We start from the raw sequence: 20237 nt of genomic DNA on the forward strand, positions 1-20237 counted from the left end.
AGTGCAATTCTAAAAGGATAGGAAAGAGGCGGATTGTACCCTTGGAAGTCCTCTAAAGGCAAAAGGTACCATGACATGTTTCGCACATAACTGCTCACATGTTGTGAGCACGAATTATTATCTTTAACAGACCTGATTGAAAAAAAAACAGCTTTTTCCCCTCTTTTCAAAAATTATGAATTTATTCCTCACGAAGTATTCAAATAATATTAGTGATTTTATTATGTACTTTAAAAAAAAAGAAAGCGAAAAGAAAATGTATTTACAGAAATAAATGTTCATAATGTGAATGTTATTTGTAAATATATGATACAGTAACTCTTTAGGGATTAAAATAATGGAACCTCAGTAAGTTGGCATCTGCCTAAGTCGACATGTTTTCACGTTTCCTTAGAGTGTGGAGTTATCGAGGTTTTACAATCACATTATTAAGAAAAAACTTTTAAAACGCACAAGTGCCCCAGAGCTCCACACAACGGCGGAACACAGTTTGAAGACACCGCTGCGCCTTTAAGTATGACAAGCAAAAGCCGAGGAATATTTTGTAATGAGCGCGAAGTCGATATGACGGGCTAGGTGAATACCGCGTTCTTTCTACCAGGAAAACAAGAACAGTTTCTGAGGCTAAACCTGTAAAAGTCTCGGAATTGCCCCAGTGTCGTAACGAATTGAGATTGCTCTGGAAGTAGGTCGAGAGGAGCGGTTTCCAAGAGGATAATAATCGGACCTCTTCCACCGGTGCACCCCGAGGTGAAGACAAAAGCATTGCAGATGGCGTAACCATTTTTTGGTCGAAATTCAACTCAAGTTTGCCTTAATTCTCTAATAATGGGTCTTTGCGATGGTTTGAAACTTTAAAAAAGATTGAAGTTGTCAAAATCTTAAAAACTAGTGGGGAAATCTTTTATTTGCTAAAAGGTTTTCAGACTACACTGTGTTGCAAGCTACGAGAGGTTTTGGAGTGTAAGAGTGTTGTGTCAAAATTATTCGTTTTTCTTCTCTTGGTACAGCAATCTGTTCCAAATAACCGATAGAATATTTTTCCCCCCGTTCCGCACCACTTAAGAGCATCATCGCACCGTCAACTAAACCTTTATTTCAGACATTTCATAATTATTGTTATTGATTACTTACAGCCTTAAAAATAATAAAAAAAATTGCTTTAAAATGCGGAATTATGACGTTTTACCTCAAATTTTACTGGGATGAGTCAAAAATGTTGAAAAAAAAAAACTTTTATTTCTTTCCAAATGCTTTTCTAACGAACCCCCAGCGTTCGAAGCACATCATGTTTTACCATATTAAGTCATGTTTCAGCCAATTCTTCGGAGCCACGGTGGTTTAAACATTTTATGATGATTATTGGATGGTAATAACCATAAGTAGTTTAAATGTTATAAAAATAATCTTGTGTCGGTGTAGTGGTTTCACTGAGCCTTTTCCTTCAGCACAGCATATGTGTCGTGTTGCTTCGGCTGCGTTATGGCCTAGCTCAAATACATAAAGCAAATCTCTTAATTTGGCTTCTCATTTTTAACACATGCACTTCTCATACCTTCTTGTATCAGTGTTCAATAATATTGAGTGATAAACAAGCCGAACACCGGTTTTTATAGTGTTATCTTCCGCGCCAATAAATACCGTATCAGTACGCATGTGCGCACAGGACACATTAACAGCACGTTGCGATAATTTCCATCTGTAATTACAGTGGATTCGAGCTACAACGTGATTCGACTTACTTACGCGAAATGACTATAGCACTCGTTTTCCACAAATGACGAATTTTAGAGCTAACGCGAATTCCTCGCCCGCAACATGAACATTTTTTGAAGAGAATAGCGGAGCGTAAGTATAACCTTTGTTACTGGTTCCTACATATTAGTTTCATGAATGAACCTTCCCTTGAGCATCACTGAAAGTAGTTCCCTGCACCGTACTAGTCCAAACATCGCACTGTTAGTGGAAACAAATAACCACTGAGCGTCTTTCATTCTAAATATGAAGTTGAAGAAATATAATTTCACCTAAGCATGCTGTTTTTCTGAAGTTTGAACAACCGAAAGAAAAGGAGGAGGTTTCTGAAAATTTCAAGAGAAGGTAAAGACTTTCGATATGCTTGAACATCTATTAAGCGCGTCGAATATAATTACTGTATCTACTGTACTATTATGGTGCTGCATTTTATTTTTACTACATACTATACGAACCGCACTGTTTCATTTTCTGCCTCTCGCGCACATTGCTTTTGTGCTTCGTAAGAGTATTTTATGTTTAATAACACAGCTTTTTTTTGTGTGTGCGTGTGTTTAAAATACACTAAAAAATCAGTTATTTTTGAAAAAAAAACGGTATTATATCTAGTCCTGAGCATGTCCTGACACAGAAAAGCATTAAAATTATCAGTTGCCACCAGCCGTAGGGGGCATTGAGCCGCCACAGGTAGCGTATGGTTTTGTCGAGCGAAGCAAGCAGGGGTCGGAAGCCCCTGCGATTACGACGACCGGTTATATACAATTTTCTTCGAATTATGAAAACAATAAAAGTCTGGTGGGGCTTTGGAACATGTAATTTTATTGTCCTTCTTTTTCAAAAAAAAAAAAAAAAAAAAGATCGCAAAAAATGCGGTAAAATGTTTTTGATTTTTCTCGGAACTTCCTTTATTTTCCCCTGCTGCAAAGAATATTTATCGTTTATAAGTGTGTTTTTTTTTTCAAACAAATGGTTATACAAAAAAGGAGTAATAATAAATTAACCTAAAAGTGTGGTATTTTCAACTTCAAAAAAGTAATAATAGTAATCTCAATATCCAAATTTTGGGACCCTGTTGGATTTTCGATCATCGAATTTCTTGCCCTATTTACAGACTTAATTTAAGAAATCCCTTCTTGCATTTTTAAAATCCCTTTTACGGCTGAAATATTGGCAGATGACATTTCTCATCGTTGGACTTATTTCTGCAATATATAAAATGAATTCTAGAAAGAATTAAGTTTATTAACCGAGGAAAAAATGCTTTTAATCAGAAGCGAAGCCTAAATGGGTGGTTTGAGTGCGTTACCGACTGAACTTGAAAAGTGTGTCTCCAGTTCTGTCGGGAGCACCATTGACCCAAAACCGTTTTCGGGGAACAAACTCGGGCAAAGAGGTTTTCTGTTGTTAAACCATTTTTAATTACCACTACAGGGACTACAACAATAGAAAAGAATGTTTCTTGTCAAGTTCTATCCTTTAAATCTTAAGTTTTACTTTTCGCTTGAATGGATGGCTGATTCATTAGCAAACCGTCAGCTGGCCGGTTCGATAACTATTAGCGGGAAATCTTTGTTATTGAAAAGTTCAAAACTGTTCTTGAAGTAGTTAGTCAATATTTATAGGCTAATGATTATTTTTGGTTCCGGATTGTATTTATGGTTGTGAAAACGCAAGCAAGTATTGAACAGTTCATTTGGTATTTGGAATAGGCACGAAAGACATTCGGTATTTCGTATTTTGGACTGGATAAACGTTTCCAGAAAACGGGACAAATCCTAGCAGCAGCCGGTGAAGTTGCCACACCACACACACAGTTGATGCCACACTTTTTTCCAACATGTTCGACCTACCTTCCCCTCTTGGTTCACCTTGATCCCTCTTTTCCCAGTCATAATGTGCCTGGAAACTCAGCTTCTGCACTTTTTATTCAGTAAACTTTTAGAAATTAGAATGCAAGCAGCGGAGCTCATCGGTATTTGCGCTCCGGAGCCCACCAGGGTATCAATTTCGAAACTAATGAGTAATAACTTATTTTTCCTTTTAGAAATGTTAATATCATATCATTCGTATAGAAATAAACGTTCCGATACTAAAAAATTATAAGGTTCCTTCAGAGTCGGCTAGCTGCAATTCGTTTTTTTTTTTTTAAGGTCAAAATTCCAACTAATTATCCATTGTTAAAGTATGAAACTATGGTCAAAAGAATATAGTGCTCCTACCCCTTTTTTTGTTACAAATTAAGCCCTGCTGCCTTTTCGTTGTTACATGTCACGCTACAATACATAATGTAATAAAAGTTTTATTTCTTCCAAAATGTTTGGTGTCACATTTTTTGTCAAGCTCCCCCCCCCCTCACATTACTATTATTTTTCATTGTTTTTGACAACCGGAAATAAAACGGATTCATTATGACAGAAAATGTAAGATAAGAGTCTTCAAAAATAAACATTAATGTTTCACCAAGAAAGTGAAGAAATTGGTCAAATTTAACAATTTCCTCAAAGTGACGGTGCTTTTACAAAAAAGTGACCACCCAAAGCACCCTTACACTGATGAAACTTATCACCGATAAAATGGTTGGAGCTAAATTTTGCTAGATTTAATTTACTTCTACTTTGAAACATTAAATTTTAGCTTTATTTTTAACAGTATATAAAGTTTTACAAGTTTATGCGTAAAAAGTAAAATCCATTTGTTAATGTCATTAACTAATGATCTTTTAGCCTTTTTTTTTTTTTTAATTTATACACCCCTGTTTTTTTTCCGGGTATCTTTGACCAATGGTTCTGAATTACAATTTGGCTTTCATTCATCATTAAAATCAGTACATCAAAACCGATCATTATAATAAATATTTTGTCTGAGACAATTTATTACTTTATGAAGGGTTTTTTTTTTTTTTTTTTGGCAATTGCAGTTTCGCTGTTTCATTTCATAAGAGAACTGGGACTTATTAATTGCTTAAAAAATGGAAATAATATGCAAAGAAAAACGATTAACCTTAAAAAACAGCTTGGCTCATCAAATAAAGTTTTTAATGGAAGAGATTGTAATCATTCTTCATAAATCTCGTTTCTGGCAGAAGAAATAAAACCATCATCCCGGAGTTCAATGTCCCATATTCTCTCCAATCAATTAATTGATGCATCGCTGATTGGCATCATTACAGGGTCATTCGGTATGCAGTAGTGTGACGATGACCGGCGATAGTTTTAATTGATTTCCTGTCAAAAAAGTATCTCTAAGGAGTTTTCAGAAAGGAAGTTTTTTTCCTTTATCTTTAAAAATAGCGATGTAACCTTCAGAATTATATAATTCAATGCTTTAAGGTAAAACAAACTTCCTAAACTACTGCGAAAGCGGACCGCCTTGACCACCCCCAGGGGTCTTGGATTTGACATCCAATATCCCATTTGTTATTCCTAATACAGTTTGTTAATACACGAGTGTAAAGATGCTGTGACCAAAGAACCCCTTCAATTTTTTTTAGAAAAAATGTTTCCATGCTTAAATTTATCTTCCGTCGGGGAATTTCGAGACTTATTTTTATTTTATTTTTTATTATTTTTTTAAAAAGTATTTTCCATGTTCACATGTGCCCCCTATAGGGGGCATATATAAACAAGATTTAAAAAATCTTTACTAATAATAAAGCTGAATGTCCCTCTGTCTGTCAGGATCTCTGTGACGCGCATAGCGCCTAGACCGTTCGGCCGATTTTCATGAAATTTGGCACAAAGTTAGTTTGTACCATGGGAGTGTGCACCTCGAAGCGATTTTTCGAAAATTCGATGTGGTTCTTTTTCTAATCCAATTTTAAGAACAAAAATATCATAAGATGGATGAGTAAATTACGAAATTATCATAACGTGGAACCGTAACATGGGTACAAGCCAATTGGCGAGAAAATTCATCATACATTATTTGTAAATATACAGGCGAACCAAAAGACCTTTTAATTTTCCATTACGAGCAAAGCCGTGCGGGTACCACTAGTAAAAAATAAAAACCGATAATTATATTTAGAAGAATAACTCTTTTTTATGAAACATACGAGTACACGTTTGTTTGCAATACCAGTGACACTAAAGCTTTTGTAACCTGTACTGTATCAGTTTAAATTGGTCAGTAATGTATCAATAAGAAAACATTTTTTCTGAAAGATATAACCCTGCTCACTGTCAAATTTTGAAGTTTCATGGCATGTTCTGACCTTTGGATAGACAATAAAAAACGTATAAGACCAAATTGTACAAAGAGTATTTTTACTATGTAAAGATTATTCTTATTATATATTGATTTTTAGCTTCATGTCGAGCATAATAATGTATTTAAAACAATTTTAGAATTAAAATTTTAATGAAGTTGAAATATTTTGTCTTTTTAATTTCTGTAACTGTTCCATAACGCTAAATTCCTGCCCAACTGTCCTGTAAGAAAAATAATTAATTAAAATAATTAAAAAGGAATAATTAACAAGAAATTTATGAATTGACTATAGAAAAAGATTATTTATGAACGTTTACACTTTTTCAAACTTGTAATATCCTACACTATTCATATTATAGCGTGGATATGGAAACTGTTCACATGTGCTCCTCAAGTTATATTCTCAAGTACCCCAGCATCTACCTTAGGACTCACTTGCAAAAGCAATGAATTTTTAATTCAATAAAAAAAATTAAGCACTGTCATTAATTTACCTGAATGTTCACACAATGGTTTACGATTTTTTCGTTTAGCTTACTAGTTTGTTTCAAACATGTTTTCACATGTGGAAAACTCTGATGCAATTACATAAAACAGCTGCTAAAACAAAGAAATTATCACCACAGAAACACAAGATGGCCCAATGTTCTAAATATTTTGCTAGAGTGTAGAACTAGTTCTGTCATCACTGGAGAATTTTTCAAGATTTTTTTTTACTTCACGTTATTACAGTTAAACTTAAATGTTCACAAGTGCCCCCATTTTTTCCCTTTAATTTGTTTAAATAACCTCCTATATCATTGTGCACATGTCGTTATTACTCTAGCGATATTTTAAGGAAGTTCACTTGATAGCATTATTGTTTATTTGATAGTTTTTAGTTATTGAAGTGATGTCCCTTTAATTTCCGATAGTACTCTCTAATTCAAAAGTAACTAAATTTCAGATCTGCAGTTTAAAAATTTATATTTTACATTATTTGCATTTTATGTTTTATTTTTGAGACGATGGTATGTAAGAAGGCTTTATGTGAGATGCAAAGGGGTGTAAGTGTCAAAACTAAAAATTTGGAGATAAATCAGTTCAAAGGGTAGGAGAACCTCTCCTCTGTTTTAGAGCAAGAGGATGGTACTAAAGCTTGACAGTGGAGAGATGGCGGATGAAGCTGAAGTATAAACATCATTTGTAATATGTTGTTTGTTATCATTTTGCAATAGAAGGGTCAGCGAGAATGCGCCTCTTACTACTCGGCACTTTGCAACTAATTCTACCGATTAAATGATACAAATGATGTTTCTCCTTCAAAGTCATCCACCAATCCCCGTGATCAAGCTTTAGTAGCTCTGGAGAGTGCTGCTATATAACATGATTTAGAAAAAAAATCGAATTCTACCAGGGATTTGAACTTTAAAAGAATTTTATTCGAAATTCTAAAAAGTCTGTTTGCTTCTCACTGCGTTAAGTGACAATTTATTAAAATGAATAAGTTCGTTGTACAATTAGAAATATGCGTAGAACACCACTCTGGTACATATTAAATAAGATTTTTCAAGCATATGCTTCTGAATTTTTTTAAGGACTTCCATTTCATTGCAATTATTCCTTTTCCAGGTTCTTCAGAGCGTGAGGTTGGCGTTCGAAAGGAACACATCGCAAGTCTGTACGATTCGCTGGCTGCAGAACTTCGGGAGAGGCTGAACAACCCCAACAGTTGCCCCATCCTCCTACCACCCAAGGATTACGACACTGTCAGCAGGCGACAGGGCAAGCTGGACGGCATCGACAGTCGCCGTAGTACAAACTATAACCTCGTTGGACTAACAAAGACGACGGTTCCTCTAATACATCAGGTGACTATCGCAGTAGTCAATTATTTATCTCCATTTTTAACCAGATGCATGAATTAAACGATTATCAATAAAAATTTAACCCCCTTCCTCTTTTTGATAAATACAGTAGAATTCCAGCTACCCACATAGAAATTAAGGATACTATGTGAGCGATAATGTTTTCGTGAATACACTACTTCCTGTATTTTGTACAAGCAAGTAAAAATGAAGTCAAACTTTGGTTTGTCATTGGCTCATTCATTAGCCTAAACTTTAGAGCAGGAATTAAAATGTAGGGAGTAAGTCCAATCATTGGCTTAGCAAAAGCTGACCCAAGGACCCCAAGTCACGTGACTCAACAACGGCGAATGGTTGGCGTTTTGCGTGAAACAAGCGAAAAAACCTGATTTCTCCAATGCTTTGCTTTAAAATCGATCACAGGACTTGGGGTCTCAGTTTCATGAAAGTCTTCACTTATTCCATTTCATCTATTCCCAATGGCCTAAACCATTGAACATGAACCAAATTCGTCGTCGTAGACTCGAGATTTAATTATTCCGGAACTGGAAAGTTTAGCAACAGAGTAAACTCAAAGTAATTAATTTGCTTTAATATAAAATAAACTAAAACATTACCTTTGTGTAGAGATAGTTTTAAAAAAAATCAATAATAAAAGTATACAAAGCATGAAAATTGCAGTGAAAAAACTGCAAGCTTCATGAAGAATGACCTTCGAGTAAATGAATTCTCGCGAGTGAAAAAAAAAAGACAATTGTCTATTTCAAGATCATTTGAAAAATTAATCCTTTTCTGGACTCCGGACAAATCTTTTGACAGGTAAACATTGGGATCACTTTCACTTTTGGAAAGACAGTCTGCCATCCTCTTGAGATTTCCGGTTTCCCCATCTCCTTCTTATAGCGAGCAGATCAAAACCTTTTGTGTAACTATTAAAATTGATATGCGTATTGAAGTAAATTTACATGTAATGTATACATATTCAAATAAACTTCTTTTTAAAATGACCCTTAACTCAAGTTGTTTCTTAAAGTCATTATCATCCACTTTGCAATAGTCCAGAGTAGGCCAAGGCCTTCTGTATCAGTCGTATACCCTATTCACCGCAAACCTCTTTCGTTTTTTTTTTTTTTTTATATATATATATATAAGCAATCACGAATGCTTATTGTTCTCACTTGACTGTTTTTGGCGTGCTATGATTTTATTTTCCCGTCAGCATCACCGTCGACCGGCCTCACGATGCTGCTCCTCTAGAGAAAACCGTCTCCAGGTTGCGTCCATATTCTGCACGCATACGTACACACACGCACACACACACACACGCATGCCTGCACACACACACGCATGCCTGCACACACACACACACGCATGCCTGCACACACACACACACACGCATGCCTGCACACACACACACGCATGCCTGCACACACACACACACGCATGCCTGCACACACACACACACGCATGCCTGCACACACACACACACACGCATGCCTGCACACACACACACACGCATGCCTGCACACACACACACACACACGCATGCCTGCACACACACACACACACACGCATGCCTGCACACACACACACACACACGCATGCCTGCACACACACACACACACGCATGCCTGCACACACACACACACACACGCATGCCTGCACACACACACACGCATGCCTACGCACACACACGCATGCCTACGCACACACGCATGCCTGCACACACACACACACGCATGCCTGCACACACACACGCACATGCATGCCTGCACACACACACACACATGCATGCCTGCACACACACACATGCATGCCTGCACACACACACATGCATGCCTGCACACACACACACGCATGCCTGCACACACACACACGCATGCCTGCACACACACACACACACACACACACACGCACGCATGCCTGCACACACACACACATACCCACACACACAGAAACCCACACACTCATGCTTGACCACAGACACAAACACACGCCTACACACACACATACACACACGTCTGCACACAAACACCTACACACACATTCACACACACGCCTGCACACACACACACCTACACACACTCACACACAGACACATGCCTGCACACATGCAAAAAAAAAAAAAAAACACGTGATTGCGAAAAACACAATTTGAATTCAAGATGCCAAAATTCAAATTATTTTTTTATTATTATTATTTGACTTTATGACAATATAATCCTCTTCGTCAGCCTCCACCCAATGTAGCTTTGGCCTTCTATGTCTTCTAGTAAAATATGGTTTGGCAGTGAACATTTTCATCAGAGTGCTGCTTCTGTTGAGTCGGATAACGTGGCCCTATTTGCTAATTTTAATATTGTCGAAACATCTGGGTGCTTAAATAATTTCTACAGCTCATTATTACGCCCGACTCCAGTTTTCTGAATTTGAGATCTACCTCGCATATACGGGGTAGATCTCCCGTGTTTGGATGTGAATTGCGGTGGGGAAACGGAGGTAGAAGTAGTATAACACATGTCGGTATACTGGCCATTTGCAGTAGCAGCACTGGCGTGGTGAACATCATGTGTTGAAAAACGATAGCTTTGTGCAAAGTAAATTAGATAAAAATGGAACAATGTTTAAAAGCACAAAAAGGATAAAAAGTTTTTAAAAACGCAGACATGTTTCGGAGGGAGTAGCTCCTTCCTCAGTGCGAAATGAGCGGTAACGGTATCATGTGTTGTTTAGCTGTATATTCGCAATATTGGTGTTTGAGCTCAGTAAGAATGTTGCATTAGGTTTAAACTTGGCCGACATGATCCTGTTTGGCTAGAAAACCTAGACACGTAGAATTTCACGATTTAAAGGTCACTGAAGATTTTTCTTTTATTATTACCAAAAAATCGCTGGGCAATTGCATATTTAAGTGCTGAACGCTTTGGAGATTCCTGAATGGATGCTTTCACGTACGCCACGATTTTCAGAGTTGTAACGGTTAGAGATCAGTCAGGCGTTTTCTTTTTCAATGGCTCTAAATTTTGCTACCCAAACATGATTTTTCTTCTATCTGAAGCAAAATCACTTCAGCCAAATATTTACCGAACTCAATAGTGCTGACTAATGCTGAGCAGTAGTCGAAGAAACAATATGTCGAATATACTGCCATCTGCATGTGAACGGCAGTATCTGCAGTAATGAGTTTTCAAGATATTTAAAGAAATGTGTGTCGGATTCAATGTTAACCATAGGGGAACTTTGGAATTAGACGATTTTTTTGTACCTTTTTTCAGCGGAAACCAAACAAGCAAGCTTGTACAATAAAGCTAACGTACAATACATGATAAAAATGAAAGAAAAAAAAGAAAAATTTGTAGTTACTGCCCTTTACCTGCACACGGCAGGATACACCTCCACAACACATGAAGATGGTCACCACGCCATGCTATTACTGCAAATGGCACGTTATACTGCTGTCTACGAATGCCTCTGTCCTATAGCTCAAGATTAGATGTCGCCAGTCGCCATTTGGTGACCATTTCCTTGAAAAAGGCTGCTAAAGAATCAAGTCCAATCGCCAAACGTGGAGACTTATTTCCTTTTTTGTTAAATATAATATCGTGCTTAAACAAACACACTTATTTTAATCTTATTTGAGCCCTTCTCTGTGAGTCTCTGGTAAGCATCATTTTGAGTTTGTACTAATAAAAGTTTTTTCGTTGTTTATTTCAGATCGAATATTTTGAAGAAAGTAGCAAAATCAATGATTCCTGGTACATCTGCTATTAAAAATTGTCCGTTTTTACGATCAGGATTTTTTGGGGGGGGAGAGGGGGGAAAGGGTTTGTTTTTGCGTTTACGGTTTTTAATAGTTTCAAATTCCTTGAAAAACAGTTGTCAGGCGACAGACGTTTTCTGACTATTCAAATAAAGCTTGTGTATGAGTTCCCCTATACTCAACTTAGTTATAATTGCCTACATTGTCTTATATGTAAACATATGTAAAATATTTCCCTTTTTTATGCTTATTTTATATTAAAAAATACAGTGGCTCCCAAAAGTGTTCGTACACCTACAATTTTTCAATCAAATAGGACCCTATCCATTGGCTAGAATTAATCTTTCGGAATGGGTATTCAATTATAAGATCTATGATAAATTTTCAACAAAACTACATGAAATTAAAAAAAATTAAAACTTAATTTTTTAAAAATTTAAAATAAAAAGTGCCGGAAATTTTATCTTACAAAAGTCTTTGTACACTTCAAAAAATATAGATATATTATTGAATAATCTGACTTTTTAATAAGTTATTATTTAGTAGATAATCATGCAGTATCAACAACACCTTTTAAACGTCTGGGAATCGATTTCATTCTTTTTTCTTTCTTTTTTTTGTGTAATTTCTGAGTAAGTGTTTAACCACACTTCGAGTCTTACTGTTACTAGCTCTATTTTCGATTCAAATCCGTATTTTCGTAATCTATCCTCCAGATATCTTTAAATATGTTACATTAAGTTCAAATCTGGAGATTGAAGGGGTATTTTCTAAACTTTAGAACAATTTTTGAGGCACTAGACGCAAACGTTGAAAACCGTGTGCTTCTTATAGTTATCTTGATAAAAACTAAACTTGATTCCGATAAAAAAAAATTTTGACTATGAGTTTAAAACTGGTTTTTAAAATATTTAAATGAACATCATGAGTCATTATTTCATCAAAAAATTCCAAACTACCAAGTCCTGATGCTGATATGCACCCTCACACAAGAACACCTTCACCGTCCTGATTAACTGGTCTAACTAAGTTCTTAAGATTAAGTTCTCCTAATTTTTCTTCTATTTACAATTATACAATAATTTAACCAAAAATGTTAAATTAATTTTTATCTGTAAGTAAGGCGTAATTCTAAAACGTTTTGAGCTTATTTATCATTGATTTTGTGACGAAAAGCGTAAGCTTTCTGTTTTTCGCACGGCCAAACAAATTTCTGCGGGAAGAAGTCCCATTTAATCCAGCTAATCAGAGAACTTGGTGAACAGTTTTAGGTGAAAATTAAATGTAAAAATTTTCAACTCTGCAGAAACTTTTACAGCACTCAAATGTGTATTTTTCATAAATTATTTAACTGTAAATCTCTGATTACGCTTTGTCAACTTTGCCGGTTGACCTTTTCTTACCTTGTTTTCGGTCCGATTCTTTTCTTTAAAGCATTTTATCAAGCACTTTATTGTAGAATGGAATAAATTAACTAATTTAGAGAAATTTCAAACCAATTTACCGCTACTACACTGCGATGCAAAAGTTTAGAAAATGACGTTCTTCAGCTGTAGAATTTAGAATTGCGATAGTAGAAATACAAAAGTCTGCAAACATATTCAAAAACTCTTTTGAAATACTATAACCAAAATACAATTGTTTGATATGCTTTAACAATACTGTTTTGGATAAAAATAGAAATTTGCTTGTTGCAAAAGTTTAGACACTATTACGAGTTTCTGTGAATTTTTTTTTTCGTATATGCAAATTTAAAAGAGATGACATCACAGACTCTTGTACTTAAGGTCTGCCAACGATAACACTTGGTAGTCGAGATGCCGCGAGCTGAGAAGATTAAAGCGGATGAGGTAACTAAGATTTGGCACTTGAAAGCTGAAAGTAAGCTTGTTCCTGAAATTTCAGCTATTATTAATAGACCAAAAAAATCTATTTATCGAGTTTTATCAAGTCACTGCAATTATAAAGCAAAACGCAGATCTGGGAGGCCGCGTGTGACGAATAAACGGGATGATCGTCAGATCCAAAGACTAGCAAGTACCCAACAAATGACTGTTCGTGAAGTTCAAGGCTTTTGGTATCAAAGGATACGATTTCGTAGACGAATTTTGGAAACAGGGACAATGGTTCACTGCAAAAGGAAAAAGAAACCAGCTCTAAAGCCACATCATAAGTCACAACGAATGTTGTGGGCTCGAAATCATATGTCATATAGATCGAAACGGATATCAGTAAAATTTAGCGACGAAAAAAAGTGGAATCTGGATGGTCCAGATGGCTGGACATAGTACTGGCATGACTTACGGAAGGAACACAGATGTTTTTTTAGTCGCCGACAAGGTGGTGGTTCTGTGATGGTTTGGGCAGCGTTTTGCTACAATGGACAAGTGTCTTTGACCTTTACCAGTGGTCGCCAAACATCACAGCAGTACATTAAGATACTAGAGGATAATCTCCTACCATTTGCTGAGCTTATAGGGGGCCCTCAGTGGGAATTTCAGCAAGACAATGCTTCGATTCACACTGCAGGAAACACACAATCTTGGTTAAATTCAAATAATATAAAAGTTCTCAATTGGCCAGCGTGTAGCCCAGACCTCAACCCTATAGTGAATCTTTGGGGCATCATGTGTCGCAAAGTTTACAGCAATGGAAGACAATACACTTCTGTATCGGAACTTAAGAGATCTATTGAGGAAGTATGGTACGAAATTGAGCCCCAAACCATGCAAGATTTAGTTTCTTCGATGGAAACTCGTATTTATGAACTAGTAAAGAAGAATGGATGCACAAGCAGAATTTAAAACTGTTTTATTTAATTTTTATTTCGTTTGTGTCTAAACTTTGAGACAATGTTAATTTTTTGTTACAATGTAAAAACTTGTAAAATGCGCAAGTCAACTTTTCATTGCTATAAATATTATATAGCATGCATAGCACCTTAGACTAAAGTAGTCTTAGGAAAACTGAATAAATAGATTTCGAAATCTGTGTGAATTTTCTCATTGTCTAAACTTTTGCATTGCACTGTATGAGGAAAAAATTCAAATTTCGAATGGTGTTTGTGGGGTTTTTTTTACGAATACCAACCCTTTTAAAGTAATAAGCAGAATATTAAGGAATAAATAAACAAAAAATTAAAGCCAAATGACTTTTAAGGGTCAACACAATGCAAAAATAATAAAAAACGACATATGATAATTTTAATCATGAATTTATTCGAAAACATTTGAATGTGCGATGACTTTTGTGGCGTGCTATTTCAGTGTCTCTTCGTTTTTTAATCCATTTCAAAAAGAAGATCCACCAATATTTTGAAAAAAACTACAGGGTTTTATTTAGAATGACATAGGAATGATGTGAAAAATAATGGACTTCACATTCGAATTCAGTTTTGCGTTATTTTGGTTTTACTAAAAAATTTCGAAGTGTACGAACACTTTTAGGAGCCACTGTATATCCATTGGAACTTTGTTGTTTTTTGGGCGAGTATCATAATCGTTCAATTTGTTAACTAATTGCGAATAGTGTATTTAAAAAATAGCCTTAAAAAATTGCGACCAAAGTGGCTACTGTTTTTTATGACTGTGGTAGCCAGTAAATACCGTTCAGAATTTCTAGTCTAGAGCTTTACTCTGCTTTCACCGTATGTCCACCACAACTCACACAGTTCGCTCTCCAAATACGAGAAGTTGACATGCCGGATCCTGTATATTGGATGGGATAAACTAGTACTTTTCTTCATGAAGTCTGTCACTGATACTATCTTCACTGTTAGAACCAGGGGTTCCAGACGAGTGAATATATTCCCTCTAAGGTGAAAGCATAGTGCCTGAAGGTGCAATACAAGCCAGGAAATAGAGCAGAGGAGTCGAAACAGAATTAAATCACGGAAAGACCCATTGCGCATGCGCTTTTGCCTAAGACATACATTCAAACACCTCAATATGGCGGACGAATGATGGTTGCGTTTATGTGTCTTTCACATTTAATGCAGTACACTATTGGATTAAAACACAACTTTTCTAGGATTAATTATCCGAAATTACATGTAAGTACAGCTTTTGATCACTTTGTAGCTTTTAGGGCTTTCAAACATAGTTAAAGTGTTTAAAAGTGCATTTGTTGCTTTTCAGTTACCGTTACTGTCTACCGTGAAATTTCCATCATTCAAAACACTACTAAAAATATCTCTCATTATTTTCTTGTACTCGATAAGCAGCTTTTATTAATCACCAAAAAAAAAAAAAAAACACCTGAAAAAGGTTATCAGTTTATCAACAAGTGAGAACCTTAATAAAAATTATTCTTGTTGCTTCGTAGATTATAACAGAAAGCTAGTGAAAAAAAAATCTCTATCAGTCTAGCTCTTTTTTTTTTTTTTTTTTTTTTTGCTCTTTCATTCAAGTGTTAGAATCATTTCCTGTTAGCGGTTAATGTCTGGATAGTGTTAGAAATTTCTTTTGGTTTTTTTTTACTGTCGAAAAACTTCATGTGCATTTCATTTTGTTACTCTTGATCAGGGGCGCCGACTTGGAAAAATTATTGGGGGGGCCGGATGTCACCGGGGTCTAGGGAGTATGTTAAAGAACGGAGCCCCCAGCCCCCCCGAAAAAAATTCAGATTTTTGTGCCTTAAAAATGCCAACTTATATATTTTTTGGTGTGTATAATTAATACAAACAAACATATGTGACAGGGCGTTTTCAGAGTAAAACAATCTAAAAATTGGCACACAAATTTTCTGCTTCAATTAGATCATGTCACTTGCCTTAAGTGGGGGATAATTTTACAGTTCCATTTTGTGGGGAGCCGTGCAGTGCCGTAGCTAGGCTACGGCACTATACAAGGTGCACTTGAGTTACATGGAAAGGCACTCCCAGTGGCACCGATTCAAAACAACTATTGGGGGGAGTGTACCATAACGGGGGCCTTGCCAGGGGAAATTTTCTAAATTTGAGATAAAAAATAGTAAGTTTTAAAGTTTTTTAAGCATTTTAGAGTCATATGATCAACATTAGAACCCCAAAAACTCGACTCTCGGTAAATTGACACTCTGAGAAAATCGACAAGACGACACATTTTTTGGCTTTGAAAAAAAAAGAAAAAATGGTATTTTTGTGAAAAGCTAATTTAATTTACAGTAATAATTACACTTTTAGTCAATTAGCAGTGAATATATAGCTCTGAAAAGATTGAAATGATATTTAAATAAATCTAAACTATTATTAAAAGAATAAAGCAAAAGAAAATGATGTCGCACTTCAATTACTAAAAGTGAAATAACTAATTTAAGCTTGCTTTGAATAAGGCCCAGAGTTCATTAAATAAAAATAATGTCTCAAAATTAATGCTTTAATAGAGTTAAAAAAGTTAATAAACAGATTACTTCATTAACTCTAATAATTGAAGAAAACTATCACGCCTTCCATTAAATGTACAAATCAAACCCTGATATATTTTTTCCAGATCAGCAACACTTAGATGCCAGCGAGACTTCATCCGTAGGTTTGCACACATACAAATTCTACGAGTGCTCTCAGCACCGTAACACTATCCTTATTCACACCACTCGTTTTCAATTTACCTGCTTACTACAGCAATAGTTATTTGTTTTAATTCATTACTGTATGTATTTTACAATGTAACTATCTTCAAACAAGGAAAGTAAAAAATACCAACATAATTTTGTGATTTTAGAAACCATAATACGACAAATAATGTTCTTAAATTATTGAGGGGGCTCTGCCCCCCAAAACAAACTATTAAGGGGGCTCGGGCCCCCTCAAACCCCATGGAGTCGGCGCCACTGCTCTTGATTGACGTTTATGAAACGATTTTGTTTTTCCGTAACTGTAACATCCCTGAATATTTTTGGCTCTTCATGTAAACAATCCATAAGTACAGCTATGCTTCATTTTCGGTTTTAGTAAACGTATAATTTTTCACATTATTTAAATAATTACTCGTCTTTAAATTATAACGTATTTGTGACAGATCTTTGATACCAAGTATAAAGGGGCAGATATTTATTGTTTTATTAATTTTTAACATTACTTTTTGTAAATAAAAAAAACTCATCAGAACTCTGAATTTTTTCACATGTTTTTAACGGCCCCAGAGTTATTATTATTAATATTATTTATTTTATGAATTTTTAATAAAACGATAAAGATTTCACTGGTCCGCAAAGTTTTTCATTTGCTTTTACCGCGCCCGTGGATCAAAAGATGTTGAGAAACACTGAGTTAGAGCACGATCAGATGAATTAATGCAATGAGCACTTCTTAACTATGTTGAAAACTCTGAAATATGATCAAATGCTGTAATAACATGTTTTAATCATTTCCAGTACCGAGTTCAATGTGAAAAATGTCTAAAACGTAGAATATCATAAATAATAATAATAGGAAAAACACACACACACACACAAACTGTATTAAAAAAAACGCACACAATGCGGGGGAGGGGGAGGAGGATCTGTAGTAAGGGTGCCATTTCTCTCACCAAAGGTTCCTTGTTTTCACTCTGGCTGTCTATCTTTTAAAAGGTGCCTGTTTTTCACCCTATTTAGAGGTGCGATTTCGGCTCCGTATTGGGTGTCGCTGGTGAACAAGCTTTTCTCCCTTGAAAGGTGCCGAATGCATCCTGTAGTTTTAACAGTGTTCTTTACTCTTAAGCTTTAACTGAAGTCACCTGTTTCAGTTTCTGAAGTCAGTGCAAGTTGTTATGGAGCCTGTATGATTAGTAGAATTTTTTGTTAATTCTTCTGGACAAATTCTTAGGCTCTCTCAAAGCTTCTTCTACTAGCCTGTTCTTCTCGAGCGTTGAAGTTGGAATTCTTTATTTTTCTTTTCTCTACCCAAGCGAATGTATTTGATCTGCATCTTGTAGTTTTTGGGCATAGATGACAGGTTGTTGCCCAATTTTGGAAGCATCCAAGGAAATTAACAATGTATCTACCTATTAAAAAGGAACTAAGTAATAGAGATGTGTATACCGATACTACATCTAGTAAAAATAATGCAACAATAAAGAATTTGTAGTTAATTGGCTTTAGTAAAAAGGAACAATTTTAAACAAGAATGTTTTAACCAATTTAGTTTATGGATTACATTGGTACATTTCTTAATGTACCCCAATACCACTGTACCAAATTGTCAAAAAAGCAGAATTTTTGAAAAAAAAGTGCCAATGCTAACGGGTGTCACTTACTCAGTAGTTTGACTAAAAAAATAACTGTCATTAACACACGTAATAATGGTTCTATTATAATCAAAGTGATAGATGAAATGAAATTCTGACTATGACATTACAATTGGGCTTTTAAAACATTTTAAAGTTACAGTAAAACAGTTTAAACCTTTGAAAAAATTAAATCCAATATCAGTGCCAGCAATATTTCACTTGAAGAAAGTCTTTCCTGTTTGCAATATTCATTAGTGAAATTAAAAGTTTCTAAGTAAATAAACTGGAACTATGTGCAGAGTACCATTGTTCCTTATGCGTCAAATTGCCATGATGTCCTCTGCATTATTCAAATGCATGTTTTTAGTATGAATCTAAAATACGTATTTAATATGTTTTTTTGTTCCGTTTTACAGACTGGAGGCAAGTCACCACCCAAAGCACAAGATTCAACGAGTGCGAAATCTTCAGGGGGTAAATCCAGCAACAAGTCAAGCAGCGGCATCGGGTCGGACGAGGCTCTGAGTTCAGCGATACAAGAAGTCTCCTCACATCCAGATTTCGAGAGCAAAGCGATAGACCCAGACACCAGTTCCGACGAAGACGACGATGATGATGAAGAGTGGCCTCCAGCCGTTGACGACGAAGACGACGACGACGAGGAAGACGAAGTTGTGCCCTCGTACGAGTGGAGACGTGCCGCGCCAAGATTCGCCGCAGCCCCGCGTCGCAGTCGATCATCGCCAGACGACGATGACGATCCTCGATTTGCGAGGCAGCCTAGGGGCGTGCGAGGCATTGTGGACAAATTCGAACGTCGAACTAACTCTCCGCCTCCCCCAGAACCTACTCAGCCTCCTCTAAACCGGAAAAACGGTAGACGGTCCGACCCTTACTCGGACCACAATCCTTACCGACCGGACATTGCCGATCTGCCCCCGGAATCGAAGCAACATTTCGAAGTGGTGTACAGACGACACAGCAATCCTTTAGAAAAGAAGCCCCATCGAGAACCACGACCTGTGTCTTATCCTGCCGCCGTGCTCGATCCGGTTTCTCCAAGGCCCGTCGCCAAGTCCAGACCAGAACACCCCCCTGCCTCAGATCCACACCGTCCCAAGTACAAAGAGCAGCTTCCTCGACAAATCTTCGGCGACAACGTTCTTTTGGACCATCCACAAAGGTTCCCGGGGAATTTCGAACGTTACTCGCCTTCCCACGCCTTGCCAGAGTTCTATCGTGAAACCCGTCCCGTGTCGTCTTCCCCGCTTGGTGTCCGGCAGTTCAGGTCGCCGGAAAGACAGTCTTCCGAAATGTATCCCAGACAACGTCAAGCCAGCGTCACAGATCTGCGGCAGGACAGAGCTTTTCCGTCGAGATACGTGGAACCTTATCCTGGTTCCAGACCCACCTACCACCCCCCTCCGAACGAAGAACGAAGACGTTCGGGGTACTTCGATTTACCGGTGGATCCTAGAG

General features: G+C 36.5%; 1 protein-coding gene across 1 annotated transcript in view; it reads left to right on the forward strand.

The window, feature by feature from the left end:
* The window catches only part of LOC129220241 (uncharacterized), a gene marked incomplete at its 3' end in the record, with an annotated part of 91420 nt that extends 71183 nt beyond the window's left edge, over positions 1 to 20237 (forward strand). Inside the window, 2 exon segments of the mRNA XM_054854609.1 lie at positions 7576 to 7814; positions 19175 to 20237. Coding sequence (XP_054710584.1) covers positions 7576 to 7814; positions 19175 to 20237 — 1302 coding nt within the window.

The sequence above is a fragment of the Uloborus diversus genome, chromosome 4 (genome assembly GCF_026930045.1).
Source record: "Uloborus diversus isolate 005 chromosome 4, Udiv.v.3.1, whole genome shotgun sequence".
In the NCBI taxonomy this organism is placed as follows: domain Eukaryota; kingdom Metazoa; phylum Arthropoda; class Arachnida; order Araneae; family Uloboridae; genus Uloborus; species Uloborus diversus.